The 21469-nt window shown below is 35.5% G+C and overlaps 1 protein-coding gene across 1 annotated transcript in view; it reads right to left on the bottom strand.

The window, feature by feature from the left end:
* Nucleotides 1–242: 242 nt before the first annotated feature.
* PRRC1 (proline rich coiled-coil 1) overlaps nt 243–21469 on the bottom strand; it is a 33193-nt gene continuing 11966 nt past the window's right edge. The window contains exons 5-9 of the mRNA XM_090276652.1: nt 18255–18357; nt 14841–15004; nt 11638–11741; nt 8783–8885; nt 243–2996 (exon numbers count right to left, since the gene is read on the bottom strand). Coding sequence (XP_090132778.1) covers nt 2787–2996; nt 8783–8885; nt 11638–11741; nt 14841–15004; nt 18255–18357 — 684 coding nt within the window. The 3' untranslated portion in view covers nt 243–2786. The remainder of the gene's footprint in view (nt 2997–8782; nt 8886–11637; nt 11742–14840; nt 15005–18254; nt 18358–21469) is intronic.

Genomic DNA, 21469 nt, shown 5'->3' with positions numbered 1-21469 from the left:
GTCTCCAGTGTATTAAAGTTTTCTCCCCTAAATATTCTGAGTTTTCTGACCTTAAAGTTAACAACTCTGGTATATTTGCATGTTATAAACTCCCGCCTGAAAGATGGTGTTTGAAGTTTTGAAGTGGCTGTTCTATAAGAATTCTTGGTAGCCAGTTGCCAGTTTAGACATAAAAGGGAATACGAGTCCTTTTAAAATATTAATATGCATAAGCATTTAAAATTCACTATACACCTCTGGGAAATTAGAGGTATTATTTATTTATGACATAGTTACATACTTACAAAATTGGTTTTACCCAATATTTCATCCTGCATAGTACCTTAAAAAACAAACAACATATTCTGGAAGTAAAACCCATGTTTCTTAATAATTTACACATTACCCAACACCATTTAGAGCATAGAAAGTCTGGCTTCACAGAACACAAATTCCTGTTAAGAATTTTTTTCAGCCAAGGATCAAAGTAAATCCAACAACATGTTAAAGTAATTTAGTTGACCCTGAGTATATTACTGATTTGCATAATTTTTAATACACATACATAATACATATTCACCTATATGCTTGTCTACTTATACTTACTATAATACTACCCTTTTGTCTATATTCATCTCAACTTCTTACCTCATTGAAACTTGACTAAGAGAAAACTAGTATTGCCTAAAGCTGTAAACTCCAGAAGTCTGTGGCACAGTTCTAGGTCCAAGGTTACTGAACACACTTAATAACAGGAAGATCTTGCACTAAATAATCTGAGTACCTCGGTCAACTGGAGCTGACGTTAAATTACTTTTCCTGCATTTTTTCCTGCTCTCTCTCACACTGCTTAATTAAAGGAAAGACATGTACAAATTTATAAAATTCAGTAAGTAGTTCCTGGAGCTCTTTCCTAAGAAGCTTGAAAGAGACAGCCATCTAGTCCAACTCTAAGAAACGCTAGTGTGGGAGTTGTAAAAGAATGAGCAGAAAGAGAAAAGAACCAGCTGGATTATTGGCAAAGAGAACCATGATCTCAGATTGATGGGTCAGCATCTTATGCCAAAATACCAACACTAGCAGGCTGCCTGGCTAATGCTGCTGTAGTGTGTGAGAGAAAATGAGTTACTTTCAGGACCTGTAAAATTTCCCAGTACCAGAAGTAGCAAACACATTTTAATAAGGAATACTTTCCATAATCTTAATTAGTCATCAGGCTGTGTCATAAAAATTCTATTAGAAAAGGGTGGTTTTTGAAAATAAAGGATAAACACAAATCATTGAGAAAGGCTTCCCTTTTTCATGAAAGATGGAGAAAACATAGATGAACTGTTCCATAAACACCAATAGAGGGAGGAAAAAGCACTCTGTCCCTGTTACATCACGATAACTGATTTCATCTCTTTGTCTCATTACTTTTAATGACACACAAGTCTGAATTTCACTGAATAATCATTATACATTACCTGAAAATTAACATATACCATTGCTGCAAAATTAATACTTATTCACCTCATTCCCAAGTTTAAAAAAACAAGATACAAAGTAAATGTTACATGTAATGACAGTGCAGGGTAAGAGCTTCAATGCCTTTAGTAAGATTGTGCTAATTCTTTTAAAACTAAGGAACTGAGTAGAAGAGTAAATAAAAATTAGTTTCTTATATAAATGTAATTTATCTTTGAAAAGTTATTTGAAGTTAACATATATAGAGCTCAAAAGTGTTAAGACGATTTAATTTTGATTTATATATATTCAAAAATGGTAAATACATTTTGGAAAAAAATGAAGCTTTGGCTAAGAATCAACATAATGGACTAAATAAACCAGATTGAATATAAAAGTATTTTTTTGAAAACTTGCATTAAAGATAAAGGCAGAATGCCACAAAGTTAGAAAAGCAGCATTTAAGGCAAAATTAGTAAGAAGTAACATTAATTAAAATAAGAGGCATACAATCCCATGAACAACACAGTAATTCCCTCTCTAAACATTTTTATTACAGTGGGAAAATATGAGTAGAAGCAAAATAATGGCTGTTGTCAGTTTACTAGGAAATACTGAATAGCATTATTCAAAAGTAACCCAAATGCTTCAGATTTAAAAACACTGACATCATTTGCCATTTGTTGTCACACAGCAATCAAAAAAAGAAGTATTACATTAATGTTCAGAGTATAAATCTGTAAAACCCAGACCTAGCTTAAAAAAAAGAAAAATGTAGAATTATTCAGACTGTGTGTTTATGATAACCAAAAAGAAAGTGGTCAATTGTTATTTTGGCCCATGTTAAAAATAGGCATAAAAAATGTGCACCATCTCCCTACAAGTAGGGGTTTCAGGGTAAATTGTTGAGCATACTGCTAAGCATCAGACCTGAGATCATGTGCACACACAAAAACCTTTAAAGACTGAGAAGAGATTAATCTTGAGTTAAAAGAATGCTTTTAAAGAATATTCAATAAACATGTTCTTTAATTGTTTTCTTAAAAAAATAATGAAGTACATATCTTTAAGTTAAATGTCTTAACACATGAATTTGCACCTTATAAATTTGGGTATATCAAATTGTCCTATAAAAATATTTATACTGTATATTTATTTTGAGAACTATAGTCCGTGAAATTATAATCATACAAAGGATCTGTTTCTCTTCATCTACTGACATAAAATCATGCCTTTTTAAAGGGAAAGAAAAACTGTAGCCTACAGTAAAACTACCAAAACTATGATTTAAGAAAGTAAACTCTCTTCTTTACCACCAAGGTCTAAGTGAGGACATCTCGGTATCCTAGGCAAGTCTTCTCTCACACGGTCCTCGGTGGCAGGCGCTGTTTATACATGCCCGCTACTGCTTTGGCTGCACTGTAGATCATCTGTCGACGTGACATGCCAGTGAAAGCCATGTGCCAATCAGTCCGGCTGACATTTACTAAGCTCTTTTCCAGGACTTCGCCAACTGTCACCAAAAGGCCTGACCACCTTAGATTGTAGTCCTGGGGAGTTAGACTTTGAGCCTATGGAAAAATATTACTATTATTTATAATACATTCAAAATACCATTGAAAATAGCTATAAGTGACATTTCAAAGTTTCTCAGGTTCCTTTTAATATAATGACAAACCCTGAGAAAGAGATAATGCTAACTGTATGAAGTTACAAGGCTATGAAAGAACACAATATTGCACACATCTAATTTGTTTAAAATGTCCACATTAAGCTCATTTTGTTCAAATATAATCTAAGTCTTAAATCTAATGACTCCATCTAACAGAGCTCAGTGTCACAGCACTTAAGTTCATTTCTACATTCAATGTCACTTCAGGTTTATAATAAGATTAGTGCTGTAACAGAAATATTTACCTTTTACAATCATGACATTCCTACCAGAAAGAGGGAAACTGCGTATTAAGCTTCAACCCAATCGGAAAAAAAGTTCAATTAATTTGTACAGTATTCCCAGAAACTTTATTTCCATGTGAATAAGTTAATACCTATGAAATAATACCCAGTCCAGGAGAGCATCAACCATCATTCATACCTGACAGAACCTATATCTGCTCCCACTCATCATTTATTCACCTACACAGGGATAAGCGAATAAACCCACTGCTTGATATCTAAGAATGATCGATTTTTCCTGTTTTTAGGGTGTTAGGTATAGTACAGAGGAGTATATCCACATGTAGAAATGGATATACGTGGTGATTCCCAAATGTGTTCTGTATTACGATCACCTCAGATGCTTCAGTTTTTTTAAATTTTAGAAACCAGACATTTTTTATGCCCTAAGACCACTGAATTGGAAGCTCCACAGCAGGTTCCAAGAGAAAGAGTACAGTACTTATAAAATAGTTTGAGTAAATTTGTGCAAACAGCCTAGCAATGCGGGGGCCTGCTCTGAGCCCTCTTCCACAACGCACACCACACTATCAGCATCTCACTAGGTTTCAGAAAAGAGCAGCAGCGGATTCATCACTAAGGTCTTCAGAGACACTACCACAGGTGTGCTTCTCAAATGTGACATGCACACGAAGTACCCAAAGATCTTGTGAAGCAGCAGATCCTGACACAGTTAGGGCCCAAGAGTCTGCATTTTTTACAATGCATTTTTTACAAGTTCCCAGGTGATACTTAGGATGCTCCACATTTCTGAGGAACAAGGTATCTGACACTGTCAGCAAAAATCCAGCATAGGTGAGTTTTAAATTGGGGGTGAGAGTGTCGTCTATATTTAATATGCGTAACTTGTGAACATTTTTTCTAGATTTTAATTAATATACACACTGATTATTATTCCCTAAAGGGCTGACTTGTATTCCCTTAAATAAAAAATTCCAACAATGAGGAAGCACAGAATTAAACTCTCAAAATGGATAAAAAAGAAACAGGGAGGAGAAGTGAACAGCAAGGATAAAAGGAAAGCATCTCAATATACACACTTTGGTATCTTAATTTAGAACCTCATAACAAACAAACAAAAAATGACAGCAGGAAAAGAAGGCAAAGTAAAAAGCAAACGACACGCTGACACCCTTTGAATATCACTCTTCAGAGTTAACCACATTAACAGTTTGTTGCATGTGTTTCCAGGTCTTTTTCTATTCATTTATACACATTTTAAAGTAATATGTGTCTGTATGTGTATACATGGGAGCATACTAGATGCAGTTTGTCTTTACTTAGCAATATGTCAAGTTTTGATGTTAGTGTAGTTTTTATTTTTTTACTATATACAAGGGGGGACCCCAGAAAACCTGGAATTTATTTGTAAAAAGTTGAGTATTTCTTCTTACATGTTTAAACTTGAGTCACCTTCAATGTACTCTCCATTTGATGCAATACACCTATTGGGAGTTTTTCCACTGCTTAGAATAGCTTTTGAACTTGTCAATTTTGATGCCTTTTAGTGCTTCTGTTGTTTTTTGTTTCACCTCTTCCACATTGGTAAAACGTTTCCCTTTGACAACTTTTTTCATCCACGAAAACAAAAAAGTCACTCAGGGAGAGATCAGGTGAATAGGGAGTGTGGGGCACAAGGGTCAAGCCGTTTTTGGTCAAAAACTGCTCAACACTCAGTGCCGTGTGAGCAGGTGTGCTGTGGGCAGGTGTGCTGGTAAATCACCCATCATGAGAAATGGGCAAATGCATTGAGTCTTCAAAAATATTCACTGAAGCCAAACACAGCCTCATATAACAATGTCAGCTGGTACACTGATACAGATGGATTCTTAGAACGCTCACCTAGTGAGGGAAGGCTGTACTACAAGGGGCCTGCCCTCCAGAAGATAATTCTGGTGTTTTTTTTTTGGTCCCCCCCTCCTACAAAGTGTTGATGCTTTGTTCTTTAAGCATTATATCTATTTTTTTCCAATACATAGTCTAAACATAAATAAAAACTGTCCTTCTGCAATGGTCCGACATCTAGCACAGGGGTCAGCAAACTTTTTCTGAAAAGGGCCAAATAGTCTATATTTAAGGCTTTGTGGGCCAGACATTCTTTACTGTAACTATTCAGTTCTACTATTTTAACACAAAAACATACATAAACAATATGCAAATAAACGGGCAGGAGTGTGTTTCAATAAAATTTCTTTACAGAAACAGGCTGGCATGCCAGATTTTGGCTGCAGGGCATTTTTTTGCTGACTCCTGATACGCAAGCAATGTTACAGAGTGGCAGTGATAGAAGCACCCTTACAAAATTCCTAAGGGTTTATCATTAGAAAGCCTTTTGCCATAGTAGTGGGGGGTAAGATGGTCAGGGGGTGGAAAAGAGAAGTTTCCTGGGCTCCTTGATACAGGAGTCCCCTGATGAGAGCTACAACTAAACTGAAGGAATATAAATGAAATGGTTGATACAATTTTAAAAGCTGAATGTTTAAGCAGGTATATGTAAGAAAGTTGTGTCTCCTTTACCTGGATATCAGCTAGACAATACTTCCCCTACCTTGTAGTGTAAAACCAAACACTGCTGAGAAATTTCTAAGGAGACTACAGTTAGAAACATGAAGAGTTGATAGAATTTCTGGGTGGGAACCAGTAAGGCTGCCTCAGCCCACACAGTACAGGAGAGAAGCTGGAGTGCTGCAGGGTCAAATCTCTGTGCCATAACCCTGCACGAAACATAGACTGGGGCTTATAGCAAAAACCTGTGAGTGCCTTCCAGAAATGACTACTGGACTTTGGACTAAAGAATTTCTATTTAAGGACCATTTAGTACCTTGTTATCAGACATTATTAATTGAAGCTACTCCTGTGACTGAGGGACATAAACAGATCTTGAAACCTGAAATATACACATAATGTCTAGGATGATGTTGAAGAAGTGCCCTAACGGGGATCACAGTGACCAGCAGAGTATGGAAACGGTTTACACAGTCATGCTGCCTAGGGAATGCAAGCTGGAGATATAAGCTTGTAGGACCAATTCTGGAGCCACCTGAGGAGCTGCTGGAATCGACCGCTGTGTGGACAGTGCCCTATGAAACAGCTCTCCACTGAAGGAGCACCTTGGTTTATGAATGGCAATTCCAAGGTGAATGGACAACATCCCATTTGGAAGGCCACCACTCTGACTTAAGGTAAAGCAAATCGGCTGGGTGGGCTAAAGTACATGCTGTTTTCCTAGCACAGATGAAAGAATTAAACAGTGGTAAAGTACACATTTCTGTTTTTACTGATTCATGAGCACTGGCTGATGGTTCAGTCATATGGTCAGGCAGGCAGGTAAGGGGAACCTAGCCTATTAAAAGGATGCCCATATGGACTTACGGAAACGCACTTGCTAGATTTGTATTGCTGCCTGCAATCTAGACCAGCACAGCTGCCAAAACTAACATCCCTTCAAAGATGGAAAAGTCTGGGTATAAAAGTCTGGGAGAGAAGGAAAATAGTAGCTATGAGTCAAAGAACAAATAAATTATTTATGCAATGAGGGAAATCCAATATTATACTAGCAACTCAAAAGACTCAGTGCAAGAGATAATACTGTCTCTTAGCTTGATTATACAGGCATACCTTGTTTAATTTCACTTCACTTTTTGCTTCGCAGGTATTTTTTTGTTTGTTTTGCTTTTTAACAAATTGAAGGTCTGTGGCAACCCTGCACCAAACAAGTCTATCAGCACCATTTTTCCAGGTAATGGTTAACATTTTTGAATTAAGGTATGGGCATTGTTTTTTAGAGACAATGTTATTACTGCATACTTAACTGACTTCATTATTGTGAAAACATAACTTTTACATGTCCTGAGAAACAAAAAATAATTCATGACTTTGTTGATATTGCTTTATTGTGGTGGTCTGGGACCAAACCCGCAATATCTATGAGGTATACCTGTACCAGACACCTGAAAGGGTGAAACCATATAGTGCTGACACCACTTCTAACTGAAGAGATTAAATAGAAGCCTACAAACCTGAGTGGCCTCACCCTGGGAGACATTTTCATGTAATACGATGGACTAGACAGTTATTAACAACTGAATAGGATTCTAGTAATGTGCTAGGATCTTTTGACCTTTATAACTATTTCCCTATAAAGGATCTGTGTCTGGACACCAGAGGTGGACTCTAATATTGCAATTTATAATAAATACATACTTGGTCTTCATCCCTATTTCTGGCAGAACTCCTAAAACTCTTGTAATTTCCTAAGTGATAAAAGCTATAAAGATGTCTTATGTTAGTAAAATGACTTTTGGAAAGCTTCACTGAGGTGATTAAAGTTGAATCATATAAAACTGCCAATATTTAACTGTGTTTGACTTAAAAGACAGCAATTTCAAATGGTTCAACCTAATACTTATTCCCAAATCACCTATGGCAATTTAAAATTTCCTAGAAAATCAACTGTTTTGTCTATGATTTCTCAAATTTATTGGTAAAATGATATATATATAATATTTGCTTACAATCTTATAATGACCTTCATATTGGAGTGAGTTTAATGTTAGTATCTATAAAAATGCTTGCTTGTACTTCTAAAAAGAAATTATGGTAAAAATTATGGTATAAGTAAATGGCTCAATAAAACTTCAAATTTCCAAGCATCAATTCTTAGTCCCCATCTAAACTGTAAATCTGTAAAAAAGCCACAAGTTGCTTTCAGGGATTCTAGGAACACATATATCAATTTATACGTGAGTGAATATGTGTATTTGCTTGGGAGAGAATCCGATAGCTTTATCAGTCTCAAATTCCTAAATAACTTTAAGAGAAAGTTTTAAAATGACATTTGGCAATGCATATGAGTACATTTGAGATGGAAATTTTATGAATGGAGAACTACATTCCACTTTGTTCAAAAAGAATTCAAGGTACAAAAATATAAAAGGAATCAAAATCATTATACATTTATGCTTAAAGTCTAGTAACTATGTGGACAGATAGACATATGCTTTGCACTACAGATTCTACTGTCCACTGAATATGAACAAAATAGAGAAAGATCAAGACAAAGGAAATGAATAGGGGAAATAAAGTTTGAGATAAAGGGGAACCTAAAAGAAAAGTGAACAAAACACCAGCAGAAGAGGTCAGTCTTTTTTCATCACAGGGAAAGACATACAATCATAGAAAAGAAAATGAAAAATAGTGATTAACCATGGAATGTGTTACCTTTTTCAAAGACAGCTGCAAAACAAAAGTAGGGAGATACTAAAACATACAAGAAATGGGGGGGGGGGGGCTATTTCCAACAAAAACAAATCTAACCACACTTTTGTTTTGAAGACAGTACCAAAAGTTTCCCTGTGGCATAATGAAAACAAACAAACAAACAAAACCAGAGAAAACTGACCTGCTGTACAAATTCCGAAGGCACTGGTGTAGCTTGTGTAAATGTTTCTAGATGAATGCCATGAACAGGATCTTCAACTATCACGCAACCAACATCAAACCATCTAAAACAGAATATGAATTTCAAGTTATGTGCTGAACAAAAGTTTTAATAGACAACATGAAAAACAACAAGCAATTTCATTCAGTTAAAAATATTAGCAAAGCCCTGGCTGCTGTGGCTCAGTGGATTGAGCGTCAGTCAGCCTGCGAGCCAAGTGTCGCTGGTTCGATTCCTAGTCAGGGCACATGACTAGGTTGCACGTCAGGTCCCCAGCTGGGGACGCAAGAGAGAAGCAACCACACAGTGATGTTTCTCTCCCTCTCTTTCTCCTTTCCCCTCTCTCTAAAAAGTAAAATAAACAAACAAACAAATTAAAAAAAAAAAAAAAAAAGACCTTACTGCCTATGTTTGAAAAAAAAGAATTAGCAAATCTCAAAAAGGAAATATTTCAAAACAGGAATACTTTCCTAATCATTTTTCAAGAGAACCATTCACAAAAACAATATATAAAATTCCCCTACTGGATTAATACCAAGAGAAAAAGAACGAGAAACAACAACAGCAATAATAACTGAAAATTACTTATCATGGAAAGTTCGTTTTCTTGCTAAGATGGGGAAACAATGAGAAAGGAGGACTCAAGTAATGCTCTGAATGTGTTTTCACTGTGATGCCAGTGACTACACATTAGAGAACTCCAAGGTCCCCTTTGTTCTCTAAAATACTGGGTGGGTCAAAAAGTTCATTTAGTTTTTTCCATAATATGACTAGTAGTGTTTAGTTGTCTTTAACTTCATTTGAAGCAATTTTGTTAGACTGTATTGTGACAGCTGTCATATCAGTGTGCATTAAAAAATTGTCAAAATTGGTGAATTTTGTGCAGCCATTTTAATATTGAAGATGGAAGAAGTTACACAACATTTCAGCATATTATGCTTAATTATTTCAAGAAAGGTAAAAATTCAACTGACACACACACAAAAAAAACCAAATTTGTGCAGTGTGTGGAGAAGGCACTGTGACTAATCAGATGTGTCAAAAGTGGTTTGCGAAGTTTCTTGGAACTACTGACATTTTGGCCATGTAATTCTTTGCTGTGGGGCTGTCTTATGCATTGGAAGATGTTTAGCAGCACCCTTGGTCTCTACCCACTAGAAGCCAATAGCAGGAGATAGCAAACATACTTAAAATATCCAAGTCAATCAAGTTATTGGTGAAAATGAAAAATGTGTCTTATTTTACAGAAAAAATGTAATGGATTTTTAGGTCAACCCAATACTGTCATGTTCCTAAACCCGTTGACCTGGGTATCACATTCTCTTCAACTCAAGTCTAAAACTGCTATACCTATCATACCCACCAAACCTCTTCTATTTCTTCCACTACTGGTGCAATGGCTGAGGAAAACTTTCAGTTCTCCTCCCTCTTCTTCCTACTCTTTCAACTTCACCTCACTCCCTGCCCCAGGAAGAAGAGTGGCAATCTCCACTGGTCAGATTCAAATAATGCAACAACATGCACATAGTTTGTTCTACGTAACATTATAAAAATGTCACTTGAGGAAATATTCTATTACCATTTCTATCATTAATATATAGCCAACTAGAAAAGTTTAATAGCAAATTTTTTAAAAGCTGAGGGAATAAACCCTTATCACATTTTCTGATCACAATGAATCAGTCTCTGAAAACAGCTTCACGAAATCAAAAAAAGTTTTTCCAGTTAAAAGGTACTTGTGAAGGCAACTGTAACACCACCAGCATTTTAACTAAGTAGTCAACTGTAACTCCATCAGCATTATTTAACTAACAAGAATCATAAAAACCACCAGATACCCTGGAAAGATGCTCTATCATCATTAATCATCAGGAAAATGCAAATCCAAACCACATGAGATAGCACCTCACACCTGTTAGGATGGCTATTATCAAAAAAGCAAGAAATAACTGTTGGCAGGAAGAATGTGGAAAAGAAGGGGACTCTTCACGCACTGTTGGCAGAAATTTAAATTGGTATAGCAACTATGGAAAACAGTATGGAGGTGCCTCAAAATATAGTAGTCCCTCTCTATATCGTGGTTCACTTATCACGGCCTCACTGTATCACGGGATTTTTAAAAATATTATATTTAATTATTTATCACGGATTTTTTGCTATATCGCGGGATTTTGTGGTATTGTATACGGATGTTGTTAAAAGTTACGTAGGTTTAAGAGTGTAGAATAAATGTAAGGTTCCTACTTCACGGGGGTGTGGGGGTCTAGAACATAATACCTGCGATAAGTGAGGGAATACTATATTAAAAATAAAAATCCCCCTATCCAGCAATTCTACTTCTGAGTATTTATAAAATACTAACTAAAAGATATCTGCACCCCCATGTTCATTACAGCATTATTTACAAGAGCAGGACATGGAAGCAACCTAAAGTGTCCACCGATGGATGAAGAAAACTTTACTCAGCCATAAAGAAGGAAATCTTACCATTTATGATGACATGCATGGGGCTTGAAAGCATAATGCTAAGGAAATTAAGAGAGAAAAATATTGTACGATCTGACATATATGGAATCTAAAGAAATTTAAAAAATGGAACTCAAGAGATACAAAGAACAGACAGGTGATTGCTGGAGGCTGGAGGCTGAAATGGGTGAAGGGGCTCATAAGATACAAACTTCTAGTTATAAAATTAGTCACAGGAATGTAGAGCACGGTGACTATAGTTAGCAACTTTCAGATACAGGGTATTGTTAAGAAAGATATTAGGAGTTCTCATTACAAGAAAAATCTGTAACAAAAAGCAAGCCTCTTACTTGTCAGGTAGCAATTCTGCAATAAAGTTTTCCACTGACACAGCAACCTGTTTCTCATGGATCACTCCAGTTCGACGCAAGGTGTCTATCCGTTCCTGGGCACCCTGAATAATAACAATGTAGATTAGAAACCATTTCAAGTTATTCATTATTAAATATACTAATTTATAGTTATATAAGCAATACAGGCATATATTTACACAAATACCTATATGCTCATTATAAACACTCAAACAATACAGAAGAAAAAAATTGACAAAGTACAATCGTGTTCCTCTCAGTATTAACAGTTTGGAATATACCTTCCAAATTATTTCAATATGCATTATTGTTTTGGCTGCCACTGTGAAATGGATTATTTTTATATTCTATTTTTAAATGGTCATTGCTAATATAAGGAAACTATGTGCTTTTTTAATGTTAACCTGACAAGGGGTCCTCTTACTGAATAAAAATCTTCTATCAACACCAGTAGCTTTATGGTTGCTTCTCTAAGCAGACAATCATATCAATAGTAAATATGTTTTCTTTCTATTCTGATTCCCTTAAATGTTAAAATTATGCACCAAAATGAGTTTTTTTTTTTAAACTGGAAATGCATAATTACCAAAGTTTATTCAAGAATATTGCTATTAATTAAACAAAATTGAGGGGCTGCAAACACTATACAGATAAGTCGAAATCATGAGTTCAATGTATCTTCTACTAGAAAAGTAAAAATTAGACTAATAAAAACAAGGCTGCTATTTACTATTTTTATCTGAATCACTTCATAAAGTGATCGTGAATGATGTGTAAGAATGTGTTCAAAAGCAAGATGAAAATGTATTTCTGAATAAAATTAGCCATGGATAAATACCCATTTTTATTATGGAGAGCAAAGCTTAACAATGAATGATATTAGGGGGTCATTTCTCATTCAAATGAGAATTGAGAAGGCTAAGACACTTTCAGAAACAACTGAATTCATTTTGGAGGTAATTGAAATAAAGAGGAAAAAGTGAAAACTGGATGAGAACAGGTAAAGCAATTTAAGACATTAGCTTATAAAGATGAAGGGTGAAAATATTTAAACTATGTGCGATAAAATAAAGACTGTGTATTTTTGCTTGCTCTTACATCTTTAGTATCTAGCCCAGTGTCTAACCTAATAGGCATTCAGTAAGAACTGACATGAAAAACTGAAGGAAAACATAAGAGCTTCTGAAAGCCACATCACTAATGTTAAGAATCTAAAAAGTTTAAATATGGCTTCACTAAATCTAATAATACTGAATGAGGCAGTTATTGAATTTGAAAAAATATATAATGAAGATAAAATTTAATTTTTTACACTGGACATTATGACTAATTCACTCCCCCCAAAAGGTAGTTATGGCTGAATTTTAATGATAAAGTTTAAATAAATGCTAATTTAGTAAAAACTACTAGGGGGTTAGTGGGATATTTAGATTCATCCCTAACTCATTGAGGTGATATCTCAGCTATGCACTACAACAAAATATTCCTAGATTTTATGCTTTCAGGAAACAAAGACTAAGTTTGTTCATTTCTTAGTATCCCACAGCATTGGACTTTATACTTCGTAAGAGTCACAAATATCTAATTGAAATTTGCACCTGTAGGAGATATAGAAGTGAGCTAGGTAGACAAGTTTAATTCTTTTTTTGTTTACAGAATCTAGAAAAGAAAATGAAGAGAAGGTTATATTGATTTATCTTCTTCTCTGACCACATTAATTCAATGTAGTATCTTTTGGAGTCACGAATACAGAAATTTTAGTACTACTCCCTACCAATGTTTCGAGAATGCAATTTTACCTTGATTTTCCAGAAATACAGAGAATCAAGAATTAGGTAGTATAACCCCCACACTTATTAGGGATTTCCGGACCCAAGGGTGGGTAGGACAATGACCATGTCCAGCTTGAAGCAGCTAGAGGAGCTCGAGACCTTCGCCCATTGTCCTTTATATGATTATAAAGGGTCTTAAGTCTAGAGGGGGGGGAAATTGTTATTTTTTATTGTTAAAAAAAATTTTTAATTATTATTTTTTTTAAAGAATAATATAGAAAAGGCTGAAGCCAGAGAACATGTATGTATGACCCATGGGCATGGACTGGGGGTGTGTGGGATTGCTGGGGGAGGGGTGGTGCTAAGCAGAGGGGAGCAAAGGGGAAAAAAACTGGAATTATTTTAACAATATAATCAATAAAATATACTTTAAAAATATTAAAATAAAATAAATCAACAGACAAAAAAAAACAAAAACAAAACCAATTAGGTAGTATAGAGGCCACAATAAAGTAATTATCTCAGAACTGAAGTAAGATACACAAAGGAACCTAGAGCTTACCCTGTACTCTAAGAACTTATACTAAGAGATTCGGTTTACAGAATTAAAATTTCATGATTTTAAATAAATGCTTGTAGATAGTAACTGCACCTATACTTATCAAATACAAACTATTCAACAATGGTCATAACTATGACTGCTTTTCCATAAAATTATTTAGGGCAGTTTTTCAGTTCTATTTTTCCCTTGGTGATTCTGCTGTTTTAAAATGGCTCCCAAGTATAGGGCTGAAGTGATGTCTAGTGTTGCTAAGCAAAGAAGACTGTGATGTGTCTTATGGGGAAGATATGTATGTTAGATAAGCCTCATTAAGGCATGAGTTATAATGCTGCTCACTGTTGAGTTTAATGTTAACAAATCAGATATATATACATTAAGGTGGATTTAAACAGAAACAGACATAAAACAAAGTTATGCATTGATTGGCTGGCAAAAATGTTGTGACTAGAGGCTCACAGGAACCTAACCCTGAAAAAAATACGTAACTTTAAAGCATTATTAATAGTAATATTAATAAAAAGCCTACGGGATTCGAGGGTATTACAGCTTTAGGAATTGATTTGAATGTTAACACTGGGTTAAGAATATCTCTTTTAGGACTAACTACTTACTTTCTGTTTGTGCTCTCTGCATGTGTCCTCCCACCCCCCAATAATCAAGTCACCTCAGGTTTCTTTAAATTAAAACTCCACTATATATTCACAACACCACAGAATTATTTAATTTAAACCAAGGTTATCATTTCGTTATGTAAAACCGATTAGCTCCATAAAGACCACAGAATTATTGCCAGAATTATGAAAAATTAACTGCCAGTGTCTATACCCTGAAGGTCTTTGATGACTCACTTTTAACCCAGCTGCGTAGCCCACTGGCTGCGGGGCAATGTTGGACTGAACAGCTTCCCCCACAACTGCAGCTAAGCCAAAGACCTCCTGGAACGCGTCCCGGACAGCAGCAACTTTAACTTCTTTATTTGAGGTCACAACAATATCCAGTTCACCTCCAGATTCTACAAAAGACCAGAAGAAAATACCAATTCCAAACTAAAATAATGGAACTCTCATAATTACTACCATAAGTTAACATTTTATATGCATGATTATGACTAACCTCACAGAATGATGTAAGATATAATAGACATTTTATTCCAGTAAGAGCTTAGTCCAGAACTACCAAATATTCCTTAGTTTTAAATAAAAATAAGAAGTTAATGCATTATCTGAGGGAGTCTATTTGCATGCAGAAGACAGCACATACCTTCTAACATTTCTGATTATCACTTATTTGCCACAAATACAGCACCACATTATTCTGTAGGCTATGAAATACTGCTCCAGAATATATTAGTAGCTTTCCCTGAAAACAGTGTGCTGTGGTCTAATAAGCTTGGGAGATGATAAACACATTTCTTTCTTGAAATTTACAATGTAAATTAACATAAAGATTCTGGGAAATCCAACAATTAAAAATCATGGTATTAACCTAGTACTTTCCATACTTTATTCATGGAACACATTTTTAGCCTCTGGTAACAGCTCCTAATATCAATGTAAGAAATGATGTTATAGGCACTATGAAAACAGTTTTTCTACTATAGTGCTCTATTAGTTCAGCTAAGTTTCATTTTCTGATTAAATTTTAGATACACAGATTTATTGCATTTTTAAGGTTGTAAATAAAAATGACTTTTCTGCTAATTAATAAAGACAGGCACCTGTCATACACAAAATTCTAACACCATACAGATGACACAGTTGCCAGATCTTCAGCAATCATAGAAATTAAATTGGGTTGTGAAATATAATTTACACATTTGGGATACTCTTAACTATTTACAGAAAATAACAATGACTCTTACTGATACATTTGTCGAAGAGTTGCACAGAAGTTCTGCACTACACAAGGACTACAATGAAATGTGATTTTTATCTAGAAAATAGTTTAAGATGTGGGAGTTAAACTTTTTATATTATACATCCCCATCAATGAATAAAAAGAGCATATACCACAAATAAATGGATGTTTATAAATTACACAGCTACTACTGTCCCAACACAAATATGCAAGCATATATTAAGAAATGAAACACTAACTTTCATAAAACTTGAAATTTAAAGACTAAGAGAAATATAAAATTAAAATATTTTAAAACATTTTTAATATTTAAATTGCTTAAAAGAACGGTGTACTACAGTAATTTGATGAAATATGCCTAATTATTTTTAAAAACTTGATCTAACATTTTGTATTATAAAATACTTTGCCCCAAAACAATGCTTTGTTTTTCCCTAATACCTTGTGGAACAGCTGTAAATATTTTCCAAGTATCCAGGTTTTTTATTAGGGATCCTTTATCTTTCTGATTGACATAATGTTCCACGATCCCATCTTTACTAGAATTTCAGAAGTTACTAAAACTCAATAGCTCACATAGGTAAGAAGGGGAAAAGTATACTGTTCTCATTTTTTCCTTCCATGTGGGACATATCTCTTGGCGCTTGCTGAGTACTGCTCCACTAAGCTTTTGCCAAGTGCTGCCTTTCATAACAAAGGAAGAATTAAAAGAATGTAGAAAGTTAAACCATGTTAAAATCCATTTCTAATAGTTCCTGTGCCATGTTGATACATTTACGAGTATTATATCAAGTGATTTCTAGAATATTTTAAAAATGTTTCCCTTTGAGTTTTATTAGATAAGAATGGTCTTCTTGCCTGTCAAGAAAGTGTCAGCTTTCCCACACTCATTATTACCTTTTAAAGCTTACTGGTTAAGATTATGTTATGATGCTATCTAATAATAAAAACTTAACTTTGTATCTCTTTCCCTCAAGTTGGTTTTTTGCCCTTTTCTTGATGTCATACAGACTATGGGCTTGAGAAACAGTCTTGGATTTGAGTCCCAACTATCATTTTCTGGCTTCATTATCTTGGGGAAGTCATTGAGATTGTTTCATGGAAAAACACATCACTTCACAGGGCTTGCTCTAAGAATAACTAAAATAATTGCTTCCACAGCCTCATACAGTACCCATTAAAACAGTAAGAGCTCCAAAAATACTTCCTTTCAATCAAAATAGGGGCTGTGGAAATACATGATGCACCATTGTCAAACTTGATTACTATGAATATATAAAATTGATATACTAATAGGGCCTGATTTCTAAATCCTTTGGCAATTACAAACACCAAAAATAATACAGCTAATTTAATTCCTGATTCAATTTTCTACTTTAAGGGAAGCAAAGTGGCTAGGTAGAAAAAAAATGAACATGGGTTCAATCTAGTCCCACCAAGCTACGTGATGTAGGGTAACTTCAATCTCTCTGAACCGAGGTTTCTCATCTAAAACTCAAGAAAAATAATACGTACCTTGCAGAGCTCGTGAGAATCAGTGCCTGGCAGAGCCAAGCATTTAATAAATGGTACCTGTCATTGTTAGATCTTGTCCCTTGGCATTTACTAGGTCATAAACTGTTAACATAGCCAAGACTCATTAAAGACTACTGACTTTTTCTGTACTCTAGGCATGCGCTCTATCTACTTTGCCATGCTCACGTGCAAGACTACTGACTTTATTGCCATTGAAAATCTATGTTCAGGTACCTGGTACACAGCTTTGGCTTATAAGTTATCTTCAACAGAATTACTAGTAATTGGTCATTAATACTGCTAAATGATTTTATTTTTTCACAGACTTGATATATACATTAGTAATTAAAGGGCACATAGTATATCTGTATCAACTTTCTAGAAGATTCTTGGTAATGAGGATTCATAAGTGGGTAGAACAGCTTTCATAACAAACTTAATAACCAGATAGTGTTAATAAACAGATTAACTTCCCCTAAAATATTACTACTAAGTTAAGCATAACCATATTTATTTAAAATAGGTAACAGGAGAATGTCAAAACCAAATAAGAACAGAGTATCACCTCAAATATCAACTGTGAATAAAGTAGAAGACATAGAGCAACACTAACCACATTTACACTTAAAATCAGTAAGGATGTATAATGATAATTCAAACTGTTTTTACTCCTCCAAAGTTTATTCAGAGGAGTTTTCAAAACACATTTAATGGTGACTAAGGAAAAGATGAATTAAAAATACCAAGACTAAGACTTGACAATCAACTTAGTATAAGAATATAAGAGGATTTCCACTGATGACAGGACCTACGGAATTGCAACCAGTGGCTGACACTGGCACACACTTTAAAAAACACAGGGAAGATGCTAGTCTATCTTAAGTACATACTGATATATGGGGCCATCCCAGGGTCCAGCGTTGTAATCATGCTTTCCACAGAATGCTTTGTTTTATCAAGCACAGATTTCACCACAGGATTCCCCGCTACACCCTGCATAAAACAAATTAACAAATAAATACCGATTCCAAACAAACACCACCACAATCACCTGATAAGGAAAGAAATTAATTTTTTAGATTTCCAGTGCATCATAGATTGGTACTTCCGTAAAACATAAGAAAACAATTTTATGGCAATGTTAAATTCCTATAAAGTTTCAAAATGTTTACTCTCAATTTCTTTTATCTATTGGACCCTCAAAGTCTGCAGAACACACTTTGAGTAGTACTGGTCTGGGAGGTAGGTATACTGCATACACATATATGTGTGTGTGTATATATACATATATATATTTACTTCACTTTTAATTTCACTTCTGTTTATTTATATAAGACTAGGCAAAACTTGTCCATCAAGGTCCCAAATAAAGACTGTAATCAGATGTCTCCAAAGACCCATATTTTGTTCCTTAATAAAAAAATAAAAATAGTGAAAACACTTTATTCTCCCAAACAGTTACTGATAACCTTCATATAAAATAGTCTGCTATGTTCTACCAAAGCTGCTGCTTTTTCCTAGTTCCCGTTTCTTGTTTCATTCATACCCAAATATTCCCTTTTAAGCCAGACCTATTCCTCTGGATTTTTTTTAAGTTAGTTTATATTCTATATATCAGTTTCCAGCATACAGCATAGTGATGAGATTTTTATATATTGTACAAAGTGATCCCTCAATTGGCCTTGCTCCCACTAATTTCCTAAAACCACACTATTAGGAACAGCGCGTCTGTGCTATACTTCTCCCACATTTGAAAATACTTGAGGGAGAATGACTCCAAGTGGACATGTAGCTGACAACCAGAATTCCACCTCCCCCAACTTACCGTTAAACTAAGGTGACTCAGAAAAAAAGATGTTTGTTAACATTGACATTTATGACTATCAACCAACCTTATGGTGAGTATCAAAAGATGATTCACAAGACCCGAGGAGGTGAGCTCGGTATTTCAAATGATATGACACAAGGACATGATTTAACAAGGAAAGGAAGTGACAATCCTAACATAAAAAAAAGTTTAAAAAGCACAAAGGGATATTAAAAAACTGCTTAGAAAAAGGTCATCTTCGTGAAACATAAAAAATGCAGTAAACTGAGACTTCTGGCCAAGATAGAGGCCTAGACAGACATGCTGCATCTCCCTCCACAACTAAGAAGGAATACAACTACTTCAAAACTAGAGACAACCAAAAGTTCCAAAAAATCGAGCTGCATGGAAGTCCAACAAAGATATAAAAAAGAAACACTCATCCAGACAGGTAGGAGGGGCGGAAAGGACGCGGTGTAGTGGCAGCAGCAGCCACGGCAGTGGTAGGCTGGCAGAAAGCACAGTCACACATTTTAAAAAGTTGAGAGGGACAACTGGGGAGTGCTGCCAGCACCAGGCCAGACTACACAGCTCAGGGTCCCAGCGCCGGGAAAAATAAAGCCTCATTGTTTCTGACTGTTCAAACTAGTGGGGGTTGGGGCAGAGGAAGAAACTGCAGTCTCTCAGCAGAGTCTGCTTGTTTAAAGGGCCCCCAAGGTCCTAGAACATCCGCAGATGCACCCACTCCTGGAACAACCACCAGGGCGACACCTAGAGAGGCTCCAGTCCCATACAGAAGTGGGAAAAGTGCCTGAAAAAGGGGCAAGTGTTGAGCAAGTGGAATTGTTCCCTCTTAGACCCCTCCCCAACATAAGTGCCACAATGTGGTGAAACAGGTCGCCCATACTGATGAATCCCTAAGGCTCTGCCCCTTAAACGTAACATTGTGCGACAGCTCTACCTAATACACAGAGGCAAAGAAATACAGGAGTCTGTCAAAATGAGGAGACAGAGGAATATGGCCCAAAAGAGGGAACGGATCAAGGTTCCAGTGGGAGAACTAAGCGATGAGGAGATAGCCAACCTAACAGATGCAGAATTCAAAACACTGGTGATAAAGATGCTCACAAGCTTGACACATATGCTTAAGTAAGGCAAATGCATTAAGGGAAGAAGTGAAGGCTATGATAAATGAAATGAAGAAAAATCCACACAAAATCAAGGGTGAAGGGAAGGAAACCAGGGTTCAAATCAATGATTTGGAACATAAGGAAGAAAAAAAGTCAACCAGTACAGAATGAGGAAACAAGAATTAAAAAAGATGAAGAGAGGTATAGGAATCTCTGGGAAAGCTTTAAATATGTCAACCTCCAAATCAGAGGGGTGCCAGAAGAATATGAGGAAGAGCAAGAAATTTAAAAATTATGTGAAAAAATAATGAAGGAAAATTTCCCAAATTTTGTGAAGGAAAAGGATATACAACTCCAGGAAGCACAGAGAGTCCCAAAAAAGCTAGACCCAAAAGGACCACACCAAGGCACATCATAATTAAAATGCCAAAAGTTAAAAGTAAAGAGATAATCTTAAAAGCAGCAAGAGAAAAGAAGAGAGTTACCTACAAAGGGGTGCCTATAAGACTATCAGCTGATTTCTCAAAAGAAACTTTGCAGGCAAGAAAGGACTAGCAAGAAGTATTCAATGTGATGAAAAGCAAGGGCCTAAAACCAAGATTACTCTATCCAGCAAAGCTATCATTTAGAGCAGAAGGGCAGATCAAGTGCTTCCCAGAGAAGGCAAAGCTAATGGAGTTCATCATCATCAAGCCATTATTATATGAAATGTCAAAGGGACTTATTTAAGAAAAAGAGAAACACTATGAACATTAAAATGACAACAAACTCACAACTATCAACAAGTGAATCTAAAAAATAAAAACAAATACAACTAAGCAAACCAGAATAGGAACACAATCATAGGTATGGGGATCCTTTAGAGGGTTATCAGCTGGGAGGGGGAAGGAGGAGAAATGGGGAAATGGTGCAGGGATTAAGAAGCATAATTGGTTGGTACAAAACAGACAGGGGGAAGTTAAGAATAATATAGGAAAGGGTGAAGCCACTTATATGCATGACCGATGGACATGAACTAAGAGGGTGGGACTGCTGGAGGTAAGGGGGATACTGGGTGGAGGGGAGCAAAGGGAAAAGAACTGGGACAATTGTAACAATATAATCAAAAATATATACTGAAAAAACACACACAAAAAAATGCAGTAAATCAGTTAACTTTTAATAATAT

Source organism: Furipterus horrens, unplaced genomic scaffold (assembly GCF_987537825.1).
Source record: "Furipterus horrens unplaced genomic scaffold, mFurHor1.1.pri manual_scaffold_5, whole genome shotgun sequence".
NCBI classification, from domain to species: domain Eukaryota; kingdom Metazoa; phylum Chordata; class Mammalia; order Chiroptera; family Furipteridae; genus Furipterus; species Furipterus horrens.
This window is presented reverse-complemented; position numbering and strand designations above follow the sequence as displayed.